The following is a 25,090-nucleotide window of genomic DNA, read 5'->3' as shown; positions in this document are numbered from 1 at the left end:
GCTTGCGCAGACACGAAATGTCCGGAAAGCAGGATGACATTTCCGACAATAATATCGGCAAATTAGAATACAGTTACTGGTCGTGGAGGAAAGAATTTGATATGCGAACTCTATCCAGTGGCATACAAAAGTCAGGCCCTTGCAGGTGCTAGGATAGTGAAAAAACTGGCAGCTGGTGGAATGATCGAATGCGTAGCGCATCGTCTAACTGAGAGAATCATTATATATCACATAGAATTCCTCTTGTCGACACCGCCAAAGAAACAAAGACAAAACATGAATCATAAAACACTAGATCCCACCAGGAGCCACGAGAGCAGTAGCCAGCAGAAGAGCGCTATGTCTCTCTGGCTCTGGCAAATCGTAAGCTGCTAGATCCACGCCAGAGAAGCCAGCCTTTTTCAGATGCTTGCTCCATTGCTCTGCAGACTGCAGCGGGCTCTCCGTTCTACCCTCGTCGACACCAAGCCACCAGCCGGCCAGCGGACCAAAAGCCATGTTAAAGTAAGGGGTTAACCGAGTCAGTTCGACCAGCCCGAGCACGCCGCCGGGCTTCAGCAGTTTGTGAATATTACGCAATGACTTTGTGAGCGAACTCGTCGCGTGTACGACGTTAGCCGCAATGATCAAGTCGTATGAGTGCCCGTCGAACCCTTGCTTGGTGGGGTCATTTTCCACGTTGAGGGTTTTGAATGTGAGCAGACCGTCCCACTTTTTCAGGGTACTTTGACCCGTTTTAAAGAACCCGTGGGAGATGTCAGTATACATATACTGCGAACAGAAGGATTCACCTTTCGGACTGCATGCATTCAGCACTTGGAAGGTCGTCCCTCCTGTGCCAGCACCGACCTCGAGGATCCTCAGGCCTTTCTTACGACTGGTGAGCATCTTCGCATATTCGGCGATATATCTGTTCGGTCTGGCTCCCTCGTCGGAAAGATACATCCGGAATAAGAGGCTATCTCTGAGCATGTGGAACAGCGGGTTCGTTTGGCCGGTCAACATGCGAACGATCTCCGGCCCAATGCGGGATATCGCTTCGCCTTCGATGCCCAGCTTCGATGTGAGCACTTGCAGGTCTTCCGCTGTGCTTGGGCTCTGCTCAATGCGCGCCCGTCCTGACTCGGACTCGACAAACTTTTGCATCACCTTCCACCAGCGGACTCGGTGGTCTTGTTTCACGACCAGATCCCGGCCCTGCACCTCCTTGACAGCCCAGTCGATGTACCGGGCACAGGCTGCCGAGACAAGGTTAAATTTCTCGACCGCGGACATTCCAATGTCATCGGATTGTAGGGGCATGACAACCGACTCCAGCACCTCCGCGGTAATTGGAACTCCGCCCACGGAGGTTGCTTGACCGAAAGTGTCTTCTTCCACTGGAGCAGTATCCTCATCTTCGTCCGTGGCTGTGCGAGCAGTAAACTCCATACCGGACCATTCCGTGCTGAGCTCACTGTCGAGCCACGACTTCCATCCCTGGACGCCGCCAAAGTAGAACATTATATGCGCAGGCTTTCCTGGGATATTGGTGCCAACGAACCAAGAGCGGTGCTCGGTGGCGGGCTTGGAGATCCAGACAGAATTCCACAGTCCGTCTGCATGCTCCGTCCATGCATGCTCCGCTTTCTCAGTGACATTAACCGTCGCCAGCTTGTGATTCTCCATGTGACCGATCGTTTTGCCGATCCAATCCATGGCGATCTCGAGCATCACGGGCTGATTCCCTGCCGGCATATGAGGGCCGCACACGATGAACATGTTGGGAAACCCATTGACCAGCACACCAGCGAAGGTGCCCAGTCGGTCGCTCCAATGTTGCTTTAAGCATTCTCCGTGGGTCCCAGTAATCTCCATTTGGTTCAGCGCCCCCGTCCCGGCATCGAATCCTACCGCAAAGATGATCATATCAAACTCGTATTCGGCACCGGAGCTCATCCGAATTCCTTTCTCGTACAGCTCGATCTCGTCTCGACTGATGTCGACCAGGTTGACGTTCGGCCGATTGAAGGTCTCAAAGTAGTGATGTCCGGACGGCGGCCGCTTGGCCCCGAACGGATATTTGGGACACAGGATCTCGGCCGTCTTCTGGTCCTTCACGATGGCGCAGATCTTCTGGCGGATGAATTCTGCGCACTGCTCGTTAGACTCGGGGTCCATGAACACATCGTCAAATGTCTCCATCTGGAAGTTGAAACAGCCGCGTTCCCAGCCATCGTCGAAGACCTGTCGGATCTGGTCGGGGTCCGTCTTCTTGAGGATTCTCCCCGATGCTCTGCAGGCGTGGCCGGCGAGATTCGTCGACGCCATTTCCCACGCGGCATCGTGGTTCTTCTTGATGTCGACGACCTGGTACTCATCAATGGCATAATTGCGCCCTGGAAGCACGTAGTTCGGGGTGCGTTGAAACACGGTCAGTTCCTGGGCGGCGGGCGCAAGTTTAGGGATGAGATGGACGCCCGTTGAACCGGTACCCACAATGGCGACACGCTTCCCTTGGACATCCACCTTGTGCGCCGGCCAGCTGGACGCTTGGTACCACTCGCCGGTGTAGGTCTGGAAGCCCGGGAAATCCGGAGCTTTGGGAATCGACAGGATCCCCGTGGCTGGGAGAAAGTAGCGACAGGTGGTGGACACTCCCTTCGCTGTGGTGATCGTCCAGATGCTCTCGCTGTCACTGTAGCGTGCGGAAGCGATTCGCGTACCGAATTCGATATGCCTTCGCAGATCGTAGCGGTCTGTCTCTTGTGTCAGCTCTGTGTTCGTTGCCTTGTCGCTGGCGCATTCCTAACTGACCTACAACACGACCCAAGTATTGTTGGATTTCTTCCTGTGTCGGATATCGCTCTTTGAAATTCCATTCCTCGAGCAATTCCGGGGAAAATTTGAGAATGTAAACCCAAGCCTCGCCATCGGTTCGGGACCCGGGATAGCGATTGTAGTACCAGGTGCCTCCTACATCTGGTGCCGCGTCAAAACACTTGACGGACTGGCCTCGATGCCGTAATTCCCAGAGGGCCCTGATCCCACTGAAGCCGGCCCCAATGACGATCGCATCGTAATCTGTCTTGTGCGGCATGGTGGTCGATACTAGAAGTATACAGGGTGACATTCACCACGTTGGAGCATAGCTTTTTATTAGGGTTGGGACTTTTGCTAATTCGGTGGCTCGGACCTCCCGAGATTTGGGAATAACCGCCGAAAAACAAGCTTATTTCAATATATAATGCATCGGACCGAACCAGTCGCATCGGTCCTTCGATGGGCTAATACGTCTAGGGCTTATATACTCCAGCCGAAACAATCAAGGCCTCGTGAAGGGCAACTGCACCGATCGATTGACCTCATTCGGGTTACATCATGGCATCGTTCTTCACTACCAATAATGACCCTCCTCTGGGCGTCGCCCTTCTCCGCGTGTCACCCCTCGTCCTCTCGTCTGCCTCCCTCATGTTCAGCTGGGCGCAAGACATTTCGCTCGGCGCCTTCGTGCATCCCTCACTGCGGCAGGATCCCGCCCATCCCAGCGGCCAAATCCTCCCACGATTCCTGCCGGCATTCATGAAACCGGGGATTTGGGGCATTGGATTAACCTACCCACCAGCCACCGTGCTCTGCCTTGTGAATGGGTTCAGCGGCCAAAGCTCGGAGATCCGTCACCTCTACTTCGCCGGGGCCTTGTTCAGCATCGCTCATTTCTGCTGGGGGCCGTCCATGTTCGCCATTCTGCGACGCATTCAAGATCCCACGACCGCGGGGGTCCCGAACGAGAGCGCCCTTGAGACTTGGTTGCCTCGGCATCGCAGCCGGACGCTCTTAGTCAATGCGCCGGCGTTTCTGTGCATTTTGGCGGCCACAGTGGCGACTGTCACGGAGGGGTTGAAGTGATTATGTTATCTCCCTGGTGGACTCCTGCTCGTTAGGAGTCTGGAGTTGGCGGACAGTTGGAAATCCACGGACATCATACAGGAATAGACTTTCTGTCTCTTCCATAATCCCATTGATCTTTACCTGTAGATCCAATTATGAATGAACCCTTTCTCTCGCGATACTAAACATCAGAAAGAATTAGTTTCTTTCAGCCCAACAGCCTCCTTAGCTAGACGATCTGCGATAGCATTCCCGAAATTATTACAGTGGCATAAGATGGGGCAATAAGGATTCTCGCACTAGTACTGTGTCTCTAAATGAGGGGAAGACAATAAGCTGCCAAGAGAGATGTGCATCTTTGACAAGGGGGTTCGGTGGAGGCATATCATGCGCCGCATTGTTGTAAACGAGCCTCGAGCCAATAATAGTAAGTAGCGGCTGCCCGGATGTGATTGGGATACTTTTACTCCACCATTTTGTCTGGCGGCGCAGGATGTCAGATGCAGCACCGGTCATAGTAGTGTCCCAGGGGTCTCACTCGTATCCTGCATGTCCTGTTCTTCGTGCACGGCACCCTGCGCACCCATTGGCGATGTCGTTTTCGATCCACTCTTCATTTTAGCGCCAGGATGAGATTCCTTGCTCACTGCCTGCAGTAGTATGTGATTGGATTCTCTTGAATTCTTTTGTTTCAGATGCTGCAGGCGACCATAAGAACGCGACATGCACGGTAGATCCATTATCAGTAGCAGCTGAAAAAGAAAATCCAATGTGTGGTCAGGATACTATCTACCACATCCCACCCTTCTTCACATTCCCTTCGACTGAAAACAGACACTATGAGTATGCTCGTCCATGATCTCGGGCTGTTGCGGAGGGCATGCGACCGCTGTCACGGTCAGAAGCTACGATGTCGCCGCGAGAACAATAGTGAGCCCTGTGTCCGTTGTCAGAGAGCAGGAGTCCAGTGTGCCCCAAGGCCTGTGAGATCCAGACATCGCCCACGGGCGCACACAACGCAGCAGTCGGCAGGCATCTCGAATGCCACCTCGACACAATCCATAGGTAAGGCCGAGCCTTCACTAGCAGGTTGTTGGAGGGCATCCCAGAGCTAACACCTCGGCCCAGTAAACGCACCGGAGCAGACGAACAAAGACGAGTCGGAGCATTTCCATCTCTCTCCCTCGAGCTTGCTAGACTTTCCCGCGGACTTGGATCTCGGACTGGACTTTGCGTCGCCGCAGTCGGAAATGGGCAATCCCCTGGAAGCGCGCGATTTGCAGTCCAGCATGGATCTAGGACCTATTCAGAATCATCCGCCGAGCCAACCCTTCCCTCTGGAGCTACGGAGTGGTATGGGTGGGCGATTCGAACCGGAACAGCAGAATGAAGTCCACGCCGCACCACAAAGCTCTTATATCCAACCCTCCGCCGCATCCGCAGTGCTGCCCTGCTCCAGACCAGCGACCACACACTCCCAACATCGCTTGTCCCTAACCAGAACCGTGGCTCCTAAACACATCACCATCAACGGCTCGTCCCAGGAACTGAACGACCTGATGGACTTCGACCACGAGGGCGGGACGGCATTGAACACCGGCAGTGAAGACACCACCGCGGACTCTGGGTACGGGCACTCCGTCTCGAGTCGACCACATTCCAACAGCAGTGGCACTCAGAGCTCATATCCGCCACACACGTCAAAATCGGCAGGCGACATGACCTCGTGGGTTCGTAAACTGTCCGACATAAACGTGGAGCTACATCAGCACATGCTAGCCATTCCGTCGGTGGATGTAGAGCACAGCCCGTGGACCAACTGCAAGACGAGCAACGATCCAAGTTTCCCGCACGAACTGGCCGTAGATCGCACCTTCAAGCTCTCCCACCAGTATACGGAAACCCTCAACGACATCTTCTCGCAATGCAAGACCCGCCAGACCCAGACCGGATCGCCCCCCGCGGCGAGAGGAGCGCTGGCACTAGACCAGCCGTCCCAGCTGCTGGTTCTCTCCAGCTATCTGTGTCTCGTCGAGGCGTATGACAAGATCCTGCAGCACATCAAAGCATGGACAGAGGTGCGATTGACGCTGGGGGGTGCGACGGCGGGAGAGCATTTCTTCCCCGTTCAGCTACCTCGGCTCGCTATCGGCTGCTTTCAGTTACCGGCGTCGTCCTCGACGAGACCCCTCGTCTTGATCTGCATTATCGAGGCCACGATGACGCAGATCCATGACCAGATGAATGAGATGATGAGACCGGCCCGGACGATCGGCGAGCAGGGCATCCTAGGCGGGGACGGGCTAAGCGGCGTCGCCAAAGTCACGGTCCAGGCAATACGGACGAAGGAGGATTCCACGATGAAGCTCCTCCACGTGGTGTGGCGACTGGCGCTGCGGTCTGGGGATGATAGGAAACTTGGTGCTGGCGCAGATTAGGCTAGGTATTTGAAGTGGAAGAGATCTTTTTTTTAAAAAGAAAAAGCGTAAATAAATAAAATAAATTTCCCTTGTGCCATGGGCACTCTGAAATTTAAATAAGTAGGTACAATTCCCAAACACATCAGCAAGGCCAATTGCTATCGCTTCGCTTCGCTTCATGCCCTTTGAAAAATCCTCCTAGGGCGCTACACTAAGCTGCGCAAAAGCCGGATATTCAGGTTTCCCATCATCACCGATATTCACGACCTTCCCATCACTCACGTAGGTCTCCACCCACCCAACACTGATCTCGGCATGAATCCTACTAATAAACCCCTCTTCCTCTGCCTGAAGCACCTGGAACTCCGGGTCCGATGCCCCCCTGTAGAAGGTCTCCATGTCGCGGAAGTAAAACTCCACCTGGGCGTCGTAGTCGCGGACCACCCATGGGCTACCGCGTTGGGCGTTCAACTGCGCCGTCATGTCCCGGAAGGACTTCGGAGCGAAATACTACACCGTTGTGAGTCAGTAATTAGTCTAGACCATGCCGGTGGCGCATCGTGAAGCACTTACGATCGAAAACCCCTCGATCCCATTCTTGGCATGGAGCTTGGCTGCGTACGCGGCGTGTTGCCCAGTCACCCAGCGATGGAAGTCCTCTTCACTGACGTCGGGTTGGCGGTAGTGCGCTACGGTCATGCGCAGGAGGCGTCTCTTCTGGATGGGCTCGTCCATGGTGGTGATGGGTATGACAAATCTTAGTGTGATGTTGGGAAACTCCGAGGTGGATATCTGCAGGGTGGTTTGAGAACTTTTGTAGCGAGTCCAGGGGGGTAGACCGGCACAGTGATATCGGCGTTCGGACCTGATGACAAGGCCATCTTGAAACGTTACGCTAGTCGGCGATAAGTACAAATCCGAAGAAGGCATCGTTCCATGGAGAGTACCTTATTCCGAAGGGATCATGTTTACTTCTTTCGCTCTGATGGTTATTGCGAGCCGAAGGAACTACACCGAGTCAGACGCCTCCAAGCCGGAGAGGTACATGGTACTCCGAAATGAACCGATCCCAGCCATCTCTCGACTTTGGCTACGGCCTAAGAGCATCGGTCCTACTCATGGTGTTGTTCAATCAAGCCTACGTGCTACCGTGCCTTAAAAATCGCCTATTTTCCTTATCCGCTTCATCTGACTATGCTATTTAGTTCATGATGTACGAGGTGGACTATGCGCTATTGCCGTTGTCGGTCGTGGGGATTGGAATCGGGCCTCCGGGGGAGTTATCCAGTCTCGCAGTCAAGACCTCCACCCCAGTTTCGGTGACCAGTAAGGTGTGTTCTCCATGGATGTTAGCTTTGGGCTCTGTACGTCATATGCATGCGGTACTCACCAAATTGAGCCGTCCGTTTGCCGTCCACCGTCACGTTAGTCCATTCATCGGGCCAATAGACCTCCCGAGGTTTTCCCAGTGTCAGAATGGGCTCGATGGTGAAAGTCATTCCGGGTTTGCACACTCCAGGCACCTTACTCTTTCCATAATGAGGGATCCATGGCGGGGGGTGGAATTCGGTGTTGATACCATGTCCACCCCAGGTCGTGTGGACGGCGCAGTTTCGGGAGTTTGCATGCTTTTCAATGACCTTGCCAAAGTCTCGGAGAAGGGTGCCAGGCTTCACGAGCTCGATTGCCATATCCAGGCACTCTCGCGTCGTTTCCACCACCCGGACTGAGTCAGGATCGGCCCTAGCTCGATCGCCCACATAATAAGTTTCGTTCAGATCAGCGTGATACCCGCCGTGATATATGGAGATGTCAAGGTTCACAATATCACCATCGAGAAGGATGCGCTGATCTGGAATCCCGTGACAAACCACCTCGTTCGGGGACGTACACAGCGATTTGGGGAAATGATTATAGTTTAAGGGCGAAGGATAGGCCTGTCTGTGTTAGAAAACATATGCATATGTATATATTGGCAAAGCGAGTAACACGTACATCCCGTTCGACGCAGGCCTTGTGGCAGACCTCGTCCAGGTGATCGGTGGTAATACCCGGTCGGACCTCTGCTGCGGTGATGTCTAATACCTCCCGAGCTAAACGACACACCTTGCGCATGGCCTCCTGGCCCTCGGCATCGAGAATGTCAATCTTCATCCGGTTTAGGCGCCGTTCCGCCTTCGGGATGCCAGTCTCAGACCAGTCAGGGCGTCTGATCGACTTGGGAAGGGTACGCATCGGAGACAGCGGGTAGACTGGTCGAACTGACCCGGTGAAGGAGTAGGTCGGGAAAGGATTGTAAAGTCCGGTAACTGGATCGGGTTCAGAGACAACCTTCGGAGGGATGATTTTGCGGAGGATACCATCCTGTGTCTTGCCTTGAGCCGTTTTGTGGACGGTCTTGTGTTCGGTCTATCGCACGATCCCAGTCAGCAATCCGACTCCAGCGTCAATCGAATGAGGCAACCCACCCAGCTCTTCTTGAAGCAATCTTGGGAGCAGAAAAAGCCATCTTTCATCCCCAGCTTCAAACAAGTCGGACACTGCAAGGCTTCCGCATCATTGTCACAGTCGACCCCAAGACACTTTTTCTTCGAGGGCCCTTCGGAAGCGATGTCGCCCATGATAGTGGCTGGGCTAGGTTCCTGGAATCTAAAATGTAGCGATGAAACGGAAATTTAGCGGGGGGAAGAAAATGTATGGTTCTGTTTCACTTTCGCTAGTTCGGCGTCGGTCCACACACAGAATGGTTTGATCGTCACAGAACCACCTCACTTGGCTGGAAGAAATTCGGAGTGAGCAAAAGTGGCATTTCATTCATTGTGGAGGGGAGAGACGGGCGGGGAGCGACGCCATCGTCGAATGGGGCAACGCCGCCGAATGTCACGGAGGGCACGTGATGGAACTCCGACCCTCAGCTGTTTACTCCATTGGAAGTTTGCCATCCACCGGTGCATAGATGGATCATCCGATCGAAGATCCACTAGACCCGGTGGAGTTCGGGTGCGGCCCGAAATACTTACTGTTCCTGGGCCTCGAATGCTCACTCGGACGACGGATCTGATGCACACAAACAGGTGCCTGAAGCCACTTTCGGCGGACAAACGACTATAGTAGTGCACCTTTGTTTCGGTGCCAAGTTCCTACCTTCGGCATCAAGTACCGTAACGGATGGGCTGCGAGCACCAAAACAGATGAAAGGAGAAGCCAAACGGAGAACACGTAATGACACTTACTCGCAGACATTTCGAGCGACCTGATCAAGATCATCCTGTCCCGTGCACCTTCTCAGCTACCAAACCTGCCTAGCAGCGAATCTCACAGTACCACAATGGACAATTTTATGGACATGACGAAGAAAGCTGGCCACACGGCCGAGCTGGAACGCCTGGCTGCCCTCCACGCGACATACTATGATGCCATGGATGGCAAGCTTGTTCTGGCACCTCTCGACCTGCAGGAGCCTGGCAAGAAGATCCTCGACTGCGGCACCGCGGACGGTTCATGGCCCTCCTCCAACATCCCGATGATTGTCAACTGATATTGGTTTATAGGGATCTGGCTTCGTGACGTGCGGAACTCGGCCCCAGCCGGACACCAGTACTTCGGCAGCGACATCGAGCCGGAGCTCTTCCCTGAGGAAACCGACGGCATGATATACTTCCCCCAATCCTTCAGCGAGCCATGGGCCGACGAGCACAAAGACGCATTCGACCTCGTTCATGTCCGGGGAAGCCTGGCGGGCTCCAGTCCCAAAAGGCCCGTCGATGTGATCAGAGGCCTCGCCTCCGTGACGAAGCCAGGCGGCTGGGTCCAGCTCATGGAGTTGAATGCGTTCAGCGCCCCCAGCAACGGCCCCGCCATGACCGACTTCGCGCGCATGGCCTCCGAGATCTGGGCTGGGATCAAGGTAGGGGACTTCGCCAATGAGCTGAAGTCTATGTTGGAGGAAGTGGGCCTGCAGAACGTCCAAGAGAACAGAGTCATCGTTTCCTTGGGGAAGAAGGCGAAGCCCGAATTACATAGCAAGAGTATTCATGGGGTGACCGGACCTATTCGGCCCCTGGTGTCGGTCGCGCGGAGTGTGTCCAATTCTTTCACGGATGAGCAACTTTCATCTTTGCCGGACCGGGTGAGGGATGAGCTGGAGACCGAGGGAGGAAGGATTGAGATGGTGGTGGCATGGGGTCAGCGTATCTAAATGGAGATTTTTCTCGTGCACTGCAAATCGGCGCGGAAAGTTGGAATATATATGTTTCATGTCCTTAAGGAAAGTCTTGCGTACACTAATGTCACCGACACGGGATCAGCGACTGAGATTTCTCAATGATCTTAACTTCCTTTTCATCAAATAAATTACTACTGTACTCAGCGAACTGACTAACTGACAAAATTGGATGTCTCTTTCTGGTGTGAACGCGTGCCTGATTTCCATGGCCCTCGCTCGCCTACCTAATCTAGTTAGACTGCAGGTGACCCACAGTGGGCTTTAGCTATTCAGCGGTCTTCGGGACCTTTCATCAATTCAAGCATTCCATTACTTTCGAATCTCAAGGACTGCGTGGCGATTGACGAAACTATTGGACTAGCTCACGCAAGTCGGATGTCGCCCTCAATGGCTCTCTCTCAATCCCGAATTTGGCGTCCAACCACTGGAAGGTTCTGTGCACCGAGTAACCGAACGCACCGATTTTGGCCTGGAGCCCTCCGTGGGCGATGTCCTGGGCGATCCACTTTTCCTTGTCCACGCCCGGTTTCAGACTGGTCAGGCAGTCGTAAATCTTGTCGGTGGTGGTCGCCGGGTCAAAGTACCAGCTCGCTCCGGCCCCAGTGACCAACGTGGGACACTTGACGTCGGCAAGATACTCGGTCCCGTCTGGGTTGAGCAGTGTATAGTCGCCAAAGCTCCGCATGATGTCGGCCTCGGTGGTAGTACCGGTGGCCCACTTGAGGTGATTGAACTCCCATCGCGCTTGGAAGTCCCATCCCTGGAGACACCGCAAAATGCCGTTGAACACCGCGTCGGACAGCCAGCCGTTCATGAAGCCGTGGAAGAGAGGCCCCGGCATTCTACCGCCGACAAAACTGGCTAAACTGTAGAATCCGTCGACGCTAACGCAGGCCTTGATCCGGGCGTCGGTGGCTGCACGCAGCGCAAAATATCCCCCCATCGAGGCCCCGGTGACAGCAATGTGATCCAAGTCGAGCTCCAGCTCGGGATGGCGGGTGGCGAAGTCAAAGAGGTGATCCAGGACCGCACTGGTGACAACTTCCCAGTCCGGGCGCATCGGTAACTTGTCGCGACGAAGTACAATCCCCTGACCGGGTCCTTCGAAGGTGACCACGGCATACCCGAGTTCGGGCCCAAATGCCGGGTTGACGAAGTAGATCTCCTCTTGTGTCGAATCGCCTCCCCCGGAGTTCAGTAGGATCGGAATCTTGCGACCCGGAATGCGCCTGGCAGCTTCGGGCAGGTAGAGGTAGCCGGGCAACGTGAGCCCGTCTTCGTACGGTATCTCCAGAAAAAACGTCTTCCCATCGCGATATTGGACGCCTTTTCGAAAGTTTGCAATGGCGCGCTCAAGACTCGGAAGAACGCGTTGGTCGTGCCCGATCGGGCCCTCGTTGAGCATGAACTGCGCCGCGCGGATGTAGTTGGAGGACCGGAGGTAGGCCCGGCGTGCGGTTACACGGTCGCCTGCCTGCTCGGCCTCCTGAGCGATCTCTTCTGCTTTGTTACCGGCCTCGAGGAAGGCGCTGAACCACGATTCCGGATCGAGATCCTTGATTTTGGCGGCTGCTTCGAGGGCCTCACCGATCTCGGCGCCCTCGTGGGGCGCCATGGCGAGAAGGCGAAGGTACTCGAAGTTAAAGAAAGGGGACTTGAAGAAGGTGTGCATCGTCGCCATGGTTAAGAATTCAGTACAAGGTCAGACTCAGGGACGAAGACTGCGACCGGAAAGCGATTAATCACAAGGTACGAGGCCTTTCCCAGAGAATACCCTGTTCGGCAGTCCGTACGGCGATAGGATGAATGTTGAATATGGCAATAGGGAATGAACTCCGATCGGACACAACCGAAGAGGTTTTCTGTGGATGATTACTCTGCTGGGCTCAGATTCGGCACCGTGGGAGTTGTCTACTAGGCAAAAGCACCGGATCCGAACCTTCGGTCTCTGGACCTTTTGGCCTTCATTGGCCCAATCGCCGTCCCACCGGGACCTTTAATTACTTAGATGACCAAAATAGCTTGGTTGTGCTCCCTATGTACCACATCGAATTTCTCATTCGTCGCCGTTCACAAGCGTATGCAAATCTACCATGGCATACACACATTCGCCAAAAGAGCCCATCGCTATCATCGGTAGCGGATGTCGGTTCCCTGGGGACTCAACCTCCCCATCAAAGTTCTGGGAGTTGCTGCACTCGCCGCGAGATTTATCGAAGGAGATTCCCTCAGATTCACGATTCAACCCCGACGGATTTTACCACCCCAATGGCGAGCGCCATGGGAGCAGCAATGTCACCAAATCTTATTTCATCGAAGAGGACCCACGACTCTTTGACGCCGGATTCTTCAGTATTGCCCCCCGTGAGGCCGAGGCGATTGACCCGCAGCAACGGCTCCTGCTCGAGACGGTCTATGAAGCGATGGAAAATGCAGGCCTCACCCTACAAGGGCTCAAAGGCAGCATGACATCCGCCTATGTCGGCGCGATGTCAGCGGATTATACGGATACCCAAACACGGGATATTGAGAATTTATCCCAGTACATGATCACAGGAACGTCACGCGCATTGCTGTCGAATCGCTTATCGTACTTCTTTGATTGGCATGGCCCCTCCATCTCGGTCGACACGGCATGCTCGTCTAGTTTAGCCGCTGTCCATCTCGGTGTTCAGAGTTTACGAAATGGCGAGTGTACAGCGTCTTGCGTGGCGGGTTCTAACTTGATTTTGGGGCCGGATGCATATCTTGCGTCCACCAGTCTCCATTTGCTCTCGGCCACCGGAAAATCTCAAATGTGGGACCAGGGCGCAGACGGATATGCCCGAGGGGAAGGTATTTGTGCCTTCTTTATGAAGACGCTCTCGCAGGCTCTTCAGGATGGAGACCGGATCGATGCAATCATTAGAGAGACCTGCGTCAATTCGGATGGCCGTACGAAAGGTATCGCGCTACCAAGCGCGGAAGCGCAGGCAGCGTTGATTAGCACCGCCTATAAGAATGCGGGACTGGACATCTTGAGAGCCGAGGATAGGCCTCAATACATCGAGGCACACGGTAAGTTTTATATCTCTGCCAGCTTGGTTTCTGCAGGCTGTGATAATCTGACTGATGCTTGTGCAATGTAGGAACTGGCACCCAGGCTGGAGATCCTAGAGAGGCCTCTGCTCTCAGCCAAACGTTTTTCCCGCCTGGCCACAACCATGATGCGAGGCCTTCTCTGGTTGTAGGGTCCGCGAAGACAATAATTGGACACACAGAAGGAAGTATGTACTTCGACCTGTTGTACATATCAGAGGCTAACCTCGGGCAATGCAGCTGCCGGTATTGCGGGAATGTTGAAGACATTACTTGCGATGCAACACAAGACAATTCCGCCCAATCAGCATCTTCATAACCTGAATCCAAGCGTGAAGTCATTTTATAAGAAGCTGCAAATACCCACTATCCTGCAGGAATGGCCTCAAGTCCCTCAAAACCAACCACTTCGGGCGAGTGTCAACGGTTTCGGTTCCGGCGGCACCAACTGCCACGCGATCATGGAAAGTTACGTCCCCGAGGTCCATGACCATGGTCCATGGGGAAGGCCAAAGGCAATTCATGGAGTCCAACCTTCCGTTGTACCGGATATCGATTTTACGCCGACCCCTCTTGTTTTCTCAGCCAGTTCCGAATCGTCCCTGGTCGCAATGCTGGACAAATATGCGCACTACCTGAAGACTACCGATGTGTCTATTCGACGTCTGGCAATGGCCCTTAGCTTGAATCGGTCAACCCTTCCAGTACGAATTGCCATCACAGGGAGATCGAAGCAAGACGTACTAGAAGCGATCAGCAAACAGCTGGCTAAGGTCCGCGAGAACCCTAGTACAGCCATAGGCACCCGGCCCCCCGTTATAGAATTCGATGAGAACAGACGGCCCCGAATTCTAGGTGTCTTTACGGGACAGGGGGCACAATGGCCAGGGATGGGCCAGGCCTTAATGAAACGATGTGCCTTGTTCAAAGAAGCAATGGAGGTCATGGAGCAGGCACTAGCACAGCTTCTCGATCCACCAGAGTGGTCTCTCAAAGAAGAACTGATGGCACCACCCGGCAAGTCTCGTCTAAGTGATGCCGAACTATCTCTTCCTATCTGTGCAGCGGTGCAGGTAGGGCTTGTTAGTTTGCTCTCTGCAGCAGGCATCACATTTCACACCGTGGTTGGCCACTCGGGTGGGGAAATTGGTGCTGCGTATGCTGTCGGGAAGATCACTGCCGAGGACGCGGTGAAGATTGCTTATTATCGCGGCATCGTCTGCAAGCTTGCCATTGGACCCGATGGCAATCGGGGAGCAATGATTGCTGTCGGGTTTGGTTATGAGGAGGGGCTCAATTTCTGTTCATCTGCTCAGATGGTGGGCCGGTTGACCGTAGCCGCTAGCAATTCGCCGAAGAGCGTGACACTTTCTGGCGATGAAGACGCGGTCCTTGAGGCCAAGCAAATGCTCGATGATGAAGGTCTGTTTAATCGTGTGCTCAAGGTAGACACTGCCTACCATTCATCTCATATGTTGCCGTGTGCTGAGCCCTATACTGCTCAACTCGAGACCTGCAACGTCCAGGTAGGCAAGAGCAACGGTGTCACTGCCTGGGTATCGAGCGTTTATGAGGACAGCAGAATCATTACTGATGTACAAGATCCCGATATGCGGGGAGCATACTGGACAGATAATCTGATTGGACGAGTTCTGTTTTCCCAGGCACTTGAGGCCGCGCTCGATGATGGTAGAGGAGCCCTCGATCTCATCCTTGAAGTTGGACCACACCCAGCCTTGAGAGGGCCGACACTGGAGACGATGAGGACCAAGCTTGGCTACGAAGTCCCTTATTCCGGTGTCTTGGACCGAAAGGCGGACGACATTACGGCGTTTAGCAACGCTCTAGGCCTTGTTTGGACACACCTGGGCTCTGCTTGTGTCAACTTTGCCGGCTACCTATCTGCATTTGAGGAAGGTAATTGTCAAGCGCATGTGATTCCTTTGTCGGATCTACCCACCTATCCATGGGATCACAAGCAGATCATGTACCGGGAATCCAGACTCAATAAACAGGTCAGGGACAGAGCGGCCCGGCCCCATGAGCTCCTTGGTAGCAGAACCCCGGATGACACCGATTATGAGCCGAGATGGCGGAATATCCTTAAGATGGAGGAGTTGCCATGGTTACGGGACCATTGCATCGAGAATCAGATCATTGTGCCGGCAGCTACATATTGCGTTATAGCCCTGGAGGCTGCTAGAACCCTGGGTAGAGGAAAACAAGTAGAAAGCATAGAGCTTTCGAACGTGGCCATCCTACGACCAATTGTCTTAGATGAGTCTTCTGGCGGAACGGAGACTTTGCTGTCTCTGCGCAGTGACATCGACACTATTAAGGGCAAGGCTGAGTGTATCCGAGCGGAGTTCAGTCTCAGCGCGGGTACAGTGGAGGATGGACACATGAGGACAGCTGCCACTGGAGAAATACGCATTTCCTTCGCCAGCGAAGAGTCTCACTCCGCCAGCATGTTTCCTATCAGATCTCACAAGCCAAAGCATGATCTGCTATCCGTCAATGTCAACCAGTTCTACGAATCCCTCGGCCGAGTTGGATTGGGTTACAGCGGGCCGTTCAGGGCGATAACCTCTGTGGAGAGACGGATGGACATGGCATCCGCTGTCATTTCCATCGACGAAGAAGTGGGAAGGTCAACTCCGATCCATCCGACTTGGCTTGACGCATGTTTCCAGACCTTCCTTGCAGCATATGCGGCTCCTCGAGATGGTGGGCTATGGACAGCGTTCATGCCTACTACAATCGGCCGCATGACCTTCTCTCCAACACCAAAAATCACAGGCTCGGTGGCCGTCGACGCGCGCCTTACCGAATTTACGCATGGGTTCCAAGCAACCTTGCCAACCATTACTGGCGATATGAATATCTACAACTCCAAGACCGGGCAGCTAGAAGTGCGCATTGAAGACTTTACAATGAGCTCCTTCCTTCCCGCTAGTGAGAAGGACGATAGAGTGTTGTACTTGAAGACGGTGTGGCAGCAAGACATCCTCTCGGGGGCTATCTTCGAAGCGGGGGAGCCGAACCCTCCTCCCCGTGAGCTGGAGGTCATTGATGCCTGTGAAAAAGCGATTCACTATTACCTTTCGGAACTGAGTATGGACATGTCTTTCTACGAATTGGCCGACAAGATTCCGGGTTTAATGGGCTTGATGGAGAAGGCAGCAGCGCGTGATGTGAGCGAGCCAACTCAATCCGAGCTGGGATCCATCATGGAGGATTTTGGAGAGCACATAGATATGCTGCTTGTGAAGGTAATTGGCGAGAAGCTCTTGAACAATTCCGCGGTCGGTGCGGAGACACCGGCATCGCTGAGTGAACTTGTCTTCCGTTGGCACAATGAAGGGATAGGCTTCGCCCAAGTTCACAAGCATATGGTGAGCGCAGCGAAGCAGATTTCTCACCGGTACCCACGTCTAAAAATTCTCCAAGTCGGACCATCTTCAGCCAGCCTTGTACGATCCATATGTCGAGAGCTTGGGCAGGCTTTGGGTTCATATACTATTGTGGATGGGTCCGCGGACGCTATAGGGGAGGTCAAGGCACACTTATCTGCGGATAATCAGAGAGTTGATTTCAAACCCATTGACGTTGAAAGCGGAATTGGAGAGTCAGACGACATCGCTCACGGCTCTTTTGACTTGGTTATTGCCCACAAGGCCTTCACCAAACAGAGAACGGCGCTGATGACGATCCGGAGCCTGCTTAAACCAGGAGGCTTTCTCCTGATGATGGCTGCAACTGGAGACCAACTTCGCTTCCCTTTCTTCTTGTTGTCGGCTCCACCCCGAGTTCCCGAAGAAGACAGATCTTTCGACTCCCAATTAACGAATTCCAGCCGCGAAGAGACACACAATGTCCTCCAGAATGCTGGGTTTTCTGGGGTAGACTCCATGGCACTCGACAACGTTCCAGAGAAGCACACATTCTCTGTAATCCTGTCGCAAGCAGTAGACGATCGCATTAGCTTCTTGAGATCTCCACTTGCATCAGTATCGAACATCACTAAGAGTGGAAAGCTCCTTATATTGGGTGGTTCCTCACCCAAGATCGCCATTCTGATCCGAGATATCCATACCAAGCTATTGCCCGTCTGGGATGGAGAGATCATTGCTGTTGAGTCTCTTGCGGACCTGAACGATCAACTAATGGACAATCTTGGAAGTGTTCTTAGTCTGACTGAGCTGGACCGCCCCGTGCTCGAGCAGCTTAGCACTGCTACATTTGAAAACCTACAGTTGCTGCTGGAAAGATCCAAGAGTGTTCTTTGGGTTACTCAAGGTGCAAGATGTGAAAGCCCTTACCAAAATGGCACGATTGGACTTGGGCGAACGTTCCAGGCTGAGAACCCACATAAGCATTTACAATTTCTTGACTTGGATACCATTGACGATGGTATGACCTTCATTGCAGAGACCTTGCTTCGACTTGTCGGGGCCGCTTCCATCAAAGAGGATAGTTCAAAACTCCCTCTGTTGTGGAATGTTGAGCCAGAGCTCGCGGCTGAGAAAGGCAAGCTCTTTATTCCCAGGCTTCTGCCCGACAGGGAGCGCAACGACCGTATCAATGCTCTCAGGCGCAAGGTGGAATCTCAAGCTGTTGTTGGAGCGCAGCCTGTCACTCTTGCTCGCTCGCTCCACACTGCTAATGAAATTGTATATTCGGCTGAAGAAGCACTCCACCACCATCCAAACCTCGTTGAGCTTCATTCAGACTCAGAGTTGATAACATTGAGAGTGGACTATTGCTCTGTCGAGCCTGTCTTGCCCAACTACCACGAGAAAGAGCTCTTCTGCTGTGTTGGCCGTACACAAGAGAAAAAGCGATACTTGGCACTGTCAGACTCCAATTCTTCTATCATTACAGTGCCCCGTATGTGGGCCATTCAACTTGATGGCGAAGACGTTGACGATGCAACAATTCTCTCAGTGCTTATTAGCCTGATGAACGAGGTTAGGGCGCGTGTTATCGACAATTCGATACCCTCTGGATACACTACGCTGCTCTACGGATGTGGCGAGCCTCTTAAGGCCGCTCTCAACATCCGCGAGGGCATCACCAGTAAGAGCTTCGCGTTCATCGACTACCAGACGGAGCCGACTTGTGCCAGCCGTGCCAGTAACCATATCGTGGTACGATCTCATACCTCAAGGAAGGAATTGCAATCAATGATACCCCCTAAAACAAGGGTTCTTATTCACCTGGGACTTGTCACCAACACACGCAAGCTTTCTGCTATCAAACAGGCTCTTCCCACTAACGCCGCCGTGTTTTGTTTCAGTGATCTCGATTCTGATAGCCTTGATCCACGTGAAGTACTTCGCGAAGCCTTAGCTCATGTGAAAAGTCTTCCCTCTTCGCCGGTGGGAGGATTGGAAAGTGCTAGCATTGTCGAGGCCTCTACTTTGGTTACAGATGGGAACAAGGAACATGCAGTCGCCACTGTCGTGGACTGGACAGGTGACCAAATGATTACAGTGATGCAAAGGCCCATTGAGCATAGCATCCTGTTTTCTCAGGATAGGACCTATGTTCTGGTGGGTCTTACTGGGCAGATCGGTCAGTCCATGTGCCGCTGGATGGTCGCTAATGGTGCGCGGCATATTGTCGTTACGAGTCGGTACGTACATTCTTCGGGAAATGCGGTTCAATGAAGTTTTGCTGATAGTCACAGGAATCCTGATATGGGGGCGCTCTGGAAGGATGAGTTACAGAAACAAGGTGCCAACATTGCCGTCGAGGCAGCAGATGTTACAAACAAGCAACAGCTCGTGGAGCTCCGCGCTCGCATTCTCGAAAATATGCCACCTATTGGTGGTGTTGCCAACGGTGCAATGGTGTTATCTGACAAGCTGTTTGCTGACATGTCTTACGACAGCTTCCAAAAGGTTATGAAGCCCAAGGTTGACGGAACCATGAATCTAGACGAGGTTTTCGCTAATGACGACCTTGACTTCTTCATCTTGTTCTCATCGGTTTCCGCTGTGACTGGCCAGAGAAGCCAAGCCAATTATGCTGCTGCAAATAACGTAAGCTGAACAAGGGATGACATGATCGTCGTGCGGGCGAGCTGATTTTATTTTAGTTTATGGCCGGCTTGGCTGCCCGAAGGCGTGCCCGGAATCTGGTAGCATCAGTGATTGACATCGGAATGGTCATCGGCATTGGTGTTATTCAAAGGTCGGAAGATGGTGATGGAATTAGCGCAATGGAGGCTACTCTGCGACAGCTGGACTACATGCCCGTTTCTGAGCGCGATCTTCACCATCTTCTGGCTGAGGCGATCCTTGTCGGTAGCAGCGACGACTCTCCGGAAATCATAACGGGATTAGAGACTTACAACATCAACTCCGAAAACAGCCCGTTCTGGCATAAGAACCTGCGCTTCTCACATCTCCTCCCACCCGCTGGCTCGTCTCAAACAACTCAGGGTTCTGGACACAATGTTCAGAAGACTTGGAAGGAAAAGCTCGCGGATACCCGTAGGCCAGACGATACGCTCCAAATCATGGAAGAGGCCATTCTGACGTATCTGGCATCCTCGCTCAAGGTAGGCAGTGCTTAGCCATGGAGAATGCGCTCGTTATAGCTGACAGTAATACATAGTTGCCGATTGGGAATATCTATACAGATGCTCCGATCATTGATCTGGGTATTGACTCTTTGGTGGCTGTGGAAATTCGCAACTGGATTTTCGCAGAGGTTGATCATGATGTCCCGGTCTTGAAGATCCTGGGAGGCTCCTCTATCAAGCAGATATGCACTGAGGTGGTTGAAGGTCTTTCTTTCGAAGAGAAGCAGGTCGAGGCTTCAGAGGCGAAAGCCCAAAGTGCTGCAGCTCCGGTCTCTCGCCACTGGACTAAACTATCGGCAGAAGAGAACGCAGCGGAAGTGTTATCTGAAGGGTCCAACGAGGTATCATCCAACAGTTCACCGGCAGATGATACTTCGGATTCAATTGCATCTTCGAGACAAATGGCGCATTCAGACTCTGTTAGAGACGATCAGCTTACCTTACCATCAGCCTCCATTGTTGCCCTGGATCTTGTGGACGAAAAGCCCCCTCGCCCGGCTACCCTTCGCGCCGAGTCACTGTCTCTGGGCCAATCACGACTGTACTTCCTGTCTCAGTGTCTGGATGATGACACTGTCTTGAACTGCACCGTATCGTACGCACTTTCAGGCAGACTCGATATTCCCAAGTTGGAAAGGGCCCTTGAGGCAGTGACACAACGCCATGAAACCCTCCGTACCATTTTCTATACCAACGAGGAGGATGGCCAACCCGTACAAGGCATTATCGAGAAATCTGCATTTAAACTGAACGTGACTCCGGGAATTACTAGCCCGGCAGATGTCAAGAGGGAGTTTGACCAAATTCACAAATATCACTACAACCTCGAGACAGGGGATACCTTCATCGCTACAATCCTGTCACACAGTTCTGATTCTCATACCATTATCTTTGGGTACCACCACATTATCATGGACGGTGTCAGTTGGCAGGTATTCCAGCAGGATTTGGCGAAGTTCTATAACGACCCGAACTCACCAACACCACTGCCAACTCAGTATATTGACTTCGCTTTAAAGCAGCAACAGGACATGTTGAACGGATCCTATGCTGAAAGACTCACCTTTTTCCAAGACGTGCTTTCCAAGCCGGTCGACCCATTGCCCCTCTTCCCCTTTGCTAAAGTCAGCACACGCAAATCATTGAGACAGTACGCGGTTAAAGATGTTATCACGCACGTCAACGCTCACGTTATGGGCGCACTGAAGAGGGCGAGCCAAGTCTCTCGGACTACATCTTTCCATTTCTTCCTCTCAGCGTTCCAAGTTCTGCTTCACCGATTGCTGGGCACTGAACAGATGTGTGTTGGTGTGGTAGATGCAAACCGTTCGGATCAGACTTTCAGAAACAGTATAGGGTTCTTCTTAGAAACTATCCCTGTTTTGTTCCGAGTTGATAGCGAGCAGAAGTTTAGCGAGGTGCTTCAGACCACCCGCACCAAGGCATATTCGGCCCTTGCGAAGACCGGTGTTCCGACCGAGGAGATTCTTCGTGCTTGTAACATCCCAGCGTCAACAACTGAGACGCCGCTCTTCCAGGTGGTCTTGAACTACCGCATGGGGGCCAGTCGAACCTCTCCGATGCAAGGGGTGGACATGATGTTTCTGGATTACGCCGACGCTAAGCACCCCTTCGACTTAGTAGTGACCGTTGATGAGTTGGACGACGGCACGGCCATGCTTACGTTCTCCCTACAGGACTACCTGTATGACCAGGAGGGTGCAGAATTGCTTATGAACGCATATGTCCACTTGCTCGGCATGCTGTCTGAAGACACCAATCGCTCAGTTGGTAGCGTCCCTATGTTTCACACTGATCTGACGGACAAGGCTATCGCGCTTGGCACCGGGCCCCAGGTGGAACTTACTCCCCCATCTGCTGGCACTCTCTCCCAGATTATCAGTACCTGGGTAGACAGAAACCCTGAAGGTATCGCCATTAAGGATGTCAATGGGGGTATCAGAACATATTCGCAGTTGGCAGACAGGGCTAATGCTATCTCGGCCAAGTTATTGGCTGCCGGAACAGCCTCCCCGAAGCCCATCTGCGTGTTCCTTGACCCGGGGGTAGACACGATTGCCGCTATACTCGGTATCCTCCGTATTGGCGCAGTCTACGTGCCCCTTGATGTCCGCAGTACCGATGAAATACTGGCCGGCATTCTGAAAGAGTCCAATTCAACAATGGTACTCTACCATGCGGCTACTGCAGAACGGGCCAGGGAGGTTCACAGGATTTGTGGCACAGTCGAGCCGATCAGCTTCATTACTCTCGAGGAAGTGCCTCAAAATGTACAGGATAGAGTTCAGGATTCATCGACTGTAGACGGCCTTGCAATGATTCTTTATACGAGTGGTTCGACAGGAATGCCTAAGGGGATCCCACTCACCAACGGTAACATCCGGACCACTATCCTCGGTGTCTCCGACCGGGTCCAATTGGGCCGAGAGGTCGTGTTGCAACAGAGCGGACAAGGCTTTGATGCGGCTATTTTTCAAATTTTCATTGCTTTGGCTAACGGCGGTACATTGGTCATGGATGATAACCGCCGCGACCCCGCAGAATTGGCTGCTCGCATGGCACATGAGGGTGTTACTTGCAGCGTATTCATTGTCTCGGAAATGCAATCCATGCTGCAGTACGGATATGATCAGCTCCGTGAGTGCTCTACATGGCGCATTGCCATGGTTGCTGGAGAGGCTTTTACGACAAATCTCCTCGAGCAGTTCCGCAACCTTAACCGGAATGATCTGCGAATTATCAACGCATACGGCCCAACTGAAGCATCTATTTGCTCTTCCATGCATGAAGTATTGCCTGTTGGCAACACAATCGATTACAGCATTCCCATCGGTAAGGCTATTGCCAATTACAGTACGTACATCGTCGATGACCAGTGCAACCCTGTTCCCATTGGATGGCCTGGAGAAATTGCGATCAGTGGGCCAGGTGTCGCTAGTGGATATCTCGGTCTTCCTCAGCTTACTGAGAGAAAGTTTAAGGATCATGCCTCTACCAAGAGGCCCTCGGGCTGGGATAAATTTTACCTCACCGGAGATAAAGGCCGGATGCTCTCGGACGGCTCTATCGTGCTATCCGGACGTATCGATGGAGATGACCAGGTGAAGGTTAGAGGCATGCGGGTCCAGTTAAACGATGTCTCCCGAGCCATTTTGCAGGCATCCCGCGGTAGTCTTGTGGATGCAGCTGTTCTGGTCCGAGATGATAATAGCAGTAGGCAGCAGCTTGTTGCCTACGTTGTGTTCTCCAGAGCAAGCCAAATTCACGACCAGGGAGGCTATCTGCGTCAACTCAGCCAGGAGCTTCCGATGCCACTGCACATGCGCCCAGCAATGATGATGCCCTTGGATATTCTTCCAGTGACAGAAAGAGGTAAGCTCGACAAGCGTAAATTGGCGGCTTTACCTTTGTCACCGGCTTCTGTCGAGGGGGGGACTAGCGACCAACTCACCGAGGAGGAGGTTCGCTTGCGAGAAATTTGGAGACGTGTGCTAGGTGAGGCATCCTTCACTATGCCTATCCATCGCACCTCCGACTTCTTCTCCGTTGGTGGTAATTCCTTGCTTCTGCTCCCTCTCAGGGCAGAGATTCGCCGGGTATTTGCAATTGATCTCTCCCTACCGGAGCTTTTCCAAGCTAGTACTCTCGAAACGCTAGCCGCACGGCTCAGGGGCACTTTCCAGAATTCGCAGATCGACTGGGAAAAGGAAACCGAGGTGGATGAGCAGATGTTCGCATCACCCAGACAGACGACCTCAACTCGCAGTGCTAAGGGCATTTCTGTTCTCCTCACGGGAGCCACCGGCTTCTTGGGAACTGCTATTCTACGCCAGCTCGTTGAATCCTCCGACGTCACCCGCATTCATTGCGCAGCCCTTCGCCCCAATGGCCAGGGCGAGCCTCGAGAACTGGGCGCCGACTCGCCCAAGATCGTGCGTCATGCCGGCGATCTCGCGCTCTCCGATCTAGGAATGACCCAAGCGGAAGTGGATGATCTGCTCACCGATGTCGATGTTATTATTCACAATGGAGCCGAGGTATCACACATGAAAAGCTACCGCACCTTGCGAGCTACAAATTTCCAGTCGACCGTTGAACTCTCCCGTCTAGCCATCCGCGCCCAAATCCCGATCCATTACATCTCCACAGGCGGTGTTACTAGGCTGAGTGGCGCCTCGGTGCAGCCCGAGTCATCATTGGCGGCCTTCCATCCGCCGGCTGATGGCTCGGACGGCTATGTCGCGTCGAAGTGGGCGAGTGAAGTCTTTCTCGAGAAGCTTCATACGCAGTTCCGCGCGCAAATCTGGATTCACCGTCCCAGCAGTATTACTGGTGATAATGTGCCAGCCCTGGACATTGTCGACAATATGCTGCGGTACTCTCGATTGATGAAGGCTGTCCCCGATCTGACGGGCTCCACGGGAGCGTTTGATTTCATCCATGTTGACACTGTCTCGAAGGACATTGCGAACTGCGCAGTGGCAAGCACCAATAAGCAGCGACAGCCTGGCAACGTGCTCAACTATGTACACCAGAGTGGCGAGGTGGTTGTGCCGGTTGATCAGTTGAAAGAGTACTTGGAAGGTTCTGCGGTTGGGTCGTTCGGGGTGTTGCCGCTGCAAGTGTGGGTTAGTAGGGCACTTGGAGAGGGCTTGGATGAGGTTCTGGGCTCGTTCCTGCTAGCCTCCAATGGTGTGATCAGAGTGCCATTGATGGAGAAGAGTCGTCGAAATGAGTGAGTGGTCATGATCCATAGGCATATAGCGTTGAGATGGTTTATTTCGTTGTTCTTTTTTACATGTATTTATTGTCTTTGCCTACATTTAATATGAGGATACTTTCTTGAAATGTATACAATCTTTTAGAATACAAAACTTTGCAAAG

General features: G+C 53.0%; 8 protein-coding genes across 8 annotated transcripts; 4 read left to right on the top strand and 4 right to left on the bottom strand.

Annotated features, from left to right (window-relative positions):
- Window positions 1–102: 102 nt before the first annotated feature.
- On the bottom strand, window positions 103–3,156 carry psoF (bifunctional monooxygenase/methyltransferase psoF). Its single transcript, XM_024848671.1, has 2 exons — window positions 2,797–3,156; window positions 103–2,738 (listed from the first exon to the last, which is right to left on the bottom strand). Exons 1-2 carry the CDS (start codon window positions 3,077–3,079, stop codon window positions 292–294), a joined length of 2,730 nt encoding a protein of 909 aa, XP_024707765.1. The 5' UTR covers window positions 3,080–3,156; the 3' UTR covers window positions 103–291.
- Window positions 3,157–3,343: 187 nt separating this feature from the next.
- Window positions 3,344–4,224, top strand: P170DRAFT_378297 (uncharacterized protein). The gene has a single exon (XM_024845440.1). It carries the CDS (start codon window positions 3,361–3,363, stop codon window positions 3,886–3,888), a length of 528 nt encoding a protein of 175 aa, XP_024707764.1. The 5' UTR covers window positions 3,344–3,360; the 3' UTR covers window positions 3,889–4,224.
- A 298-nt stretch (window positions 4,225–4,522) lies between these two features.
- On the top strand, window positions 4,523–6,335 carry fumR (Zn(II)2Cys6 domain-containing transcription factor fumR). The gene is made up of 2 exons (XM_024848670.1): window positions 4,523–4,935; window positions 4,999–6,335. Exons 1-2 carry the CDS (start codon window positions 4,710–4,712, stop codon window positions 6,306–6,308), a joined length of 1,536 nt encoding a protein of 511 aa, XP_024707763.1. The 5' UTR covers window positions 4,523–4,709; the 3' UTR covers window positions 6,309–6,335.
- Window positions 6,336–6,488: 153 nt separating this feature from the next.
- P170DRAFT_472353 (EthD domain-containing protein) lies at window positions 6,489–7,025 on the bottom strand (the record flags this gene model as incomplete). Its single annotated transcript, XM_024852938.1, has 2 exons — window positions 6,489–6,800; window positions 6,864–7,025. The coding sequence occupies 2 exons, from the start codon at window positions 7,023–7,025 to the stop codon at window positions 6,489–6,491; spliced, it is 474 nt and encodes a 157-aa protein (XP_024707762.1).
- Window positions 7,026–7,515: 490 nt separating this feature from the next.
- fpaI (putative methionine aminopeptidase, type I) lies at window positions 7,516–8,911 on the bottom strand (the record flags this gene model as incomplete). The annotated part of the gene is made up of 4 exons (XM_024847500.1): window positions 7,516–7,628; window positions 7,681–8,227; window positions 8,286–8,699; window positions 8,759–8,911. The coding sequence occupies 4 exons, from the start codon at window positions 8,909–8,911 to the stop codon at window positions 7,516–7,518; spliced, it is 1,227 nt and encodes a 408-aa protein (XP_024707761.1).
- Window positions 8,912–9,248: 337 nt separating this feature from the next.
- Window positions 9,249–10,668, top strand: psoC (methyltransferase psoC). Its single transcript, XM_024845439.1, has 2 exons — window positions 9,249–9,787; window positions 9,842–10,668. The coding sequence occupies exons 1-2, from the start codon at window positions 9,619–9,621 to the stop codon at window positions 10,486–10,488; spliced, it is 816 nt and encodes a 271-aa protein (XP_024707760.1). The 5' UTR covers window positions 9,249–9,618; the 3' UTR covers window positions 10,489–10,668.
- On the bottom strand, window positions 10,629–12,353 carry psoB (hydrolase psoB). Its single transcript, XM_024848669.1, has one exon. It carries the CDS (start codon window positions 12,194–12,196, stop codon window positions 10,865–10,867), a length of 1,332 nt encoding a protein of 443 aa, XP_024707759.1. The 5' UTR covers window positions 12,197–12,353; the 3' UTR covers window positions 10,629–10,864.
- A 194-nt stretch (window positions 12,354–12,547) lies between these two features.
- Window positions 12,548–25,051, top strand: nrps14 (PKS-NRPS hybrid synthetase psoA). The gene is made up of 6 exons (XM_024854462.1): window positions 12,548–13,572; window positions 13,644–13,781; window positions 13,834–19,231; window positions 19,286–19,640; window positions 19,697–20,161; window positions 20,218–25,051. The coding sequence occupies exons 1-6, from the start codon at window positions 12,609–12,611 to the stop codon at window positions 24,943–24,945; spliced, it is 12,048 nt and encodes a 4,015-aa protein (XP_024707758.1). The 5' UTR covers window positions 12,548–12,608; the 3' UTR covers window positions 24,946–25,051.
- Window positions 25,052–25,090: the final 39 nt, after the last annotated feature.

This window comes from Aspergillus steynii (assembly GCF_002849105.1).
Source record: "Aspergillus steynii IBT 23096 chromosome Unknown P170scaffold_2, whole genome shotgun sequence".
Classification (NCBI taxonomy): domain Eukaryota; kingdom Fungi; phylum Ascomycota; class Eurotiomycetes; order Eurotiales; family Aspergillaceae; genus Aspergillus; species Aspergillus steynii.
This window is presented reverse-complemented; position numbering and strand designations above follow the sequence as displayed.

What these genes read in the sequence shown, in the direction of transcription:
- P170DRAFT_378297 (XM_024845440.1), top strand. Translation starts at nt 3,361, where the DNA reads ATGGCATCGTTCTTCACTACCAATAATGACCCTCCTCTGGGCGTCGCC.
- nrps14 (XM_024854462.1), top strand. Translation starts at nt 12,609, where the DNA reads ATGGCATACACACATTCGCCAAAAGAGCCCATCGCTATCATCGGTAGC. An exon ending in TCAATACATCGAGGCACACG is followed by an intron (nt 13,573 to 13,643) that starts GTAAGTTTTATA and finishes TGTGCAATGTAG; the next exon opens with GAACTGGCACCCAGGCTGGA. An exon ending in AATTGGACACACAGAAGGAA is followed by an intron (nt 13,782 to 13,833) that starts GTATGTACTTCG and finishes CGGGCAATGCAG; the next exon opens with CTGCCGGTATTGCGGGAATG.
- fumR (XM_024848670.1), top strand. Translation starts at nt 4,710, where the DNA reads ATGAGTATGCTCGTCCATGATCTCGGGCTGTTGCGGAGGGCATGCGAC. An exon ending in CACCTCGACACAATCCATAG is followed by an intron (nt 4,936 to 4,998) that starts GTAAGGCCGAGC and finishes ACCTCGGCCCAG; the next exon opens with TAAACGCACCGGAGCAGACG.
- psoF (XM_024848671.1), bottom strand. Translation starts at nt 3,079, where the DNA reads ATGCCGCACAAGACAGATTACGATGCGATCGTCATTGGGGCCGGCTTC. An exon ending in ATACTTGGGTCGTGTTGTAG is followed by an intron (nt 2,739 to 2,796) that starts GTCAGTTAGGAA and finishes CACAAGAGACAG; the next exon opens with ACCGCTACGATCTGCGAAGG.
- psoC (XM_024845439.1), top strand. Translation starts at nt 9,619, where the DNA reads ATGGACAATTTTATGGACATGACGAAGAAAGCTGGCCACACGGCCGAG. An exon ending in CGACTGCGGCACCGCGGACG is followed by an intron (nt 9,788 to 9,841) that starts GTTCATGGCCCT and finishes ATTGGTTTATAG; the next exon opens with GGATCTGGCTTCGTGACGTG.
- psoB (XM_024848669.1), bottom strand. Translation starts at nt 12,196, where the DNA reads ATGGCGACGATGCACACCTTCTTCAAGTCCCCTTTCTTTAACTTCGAG.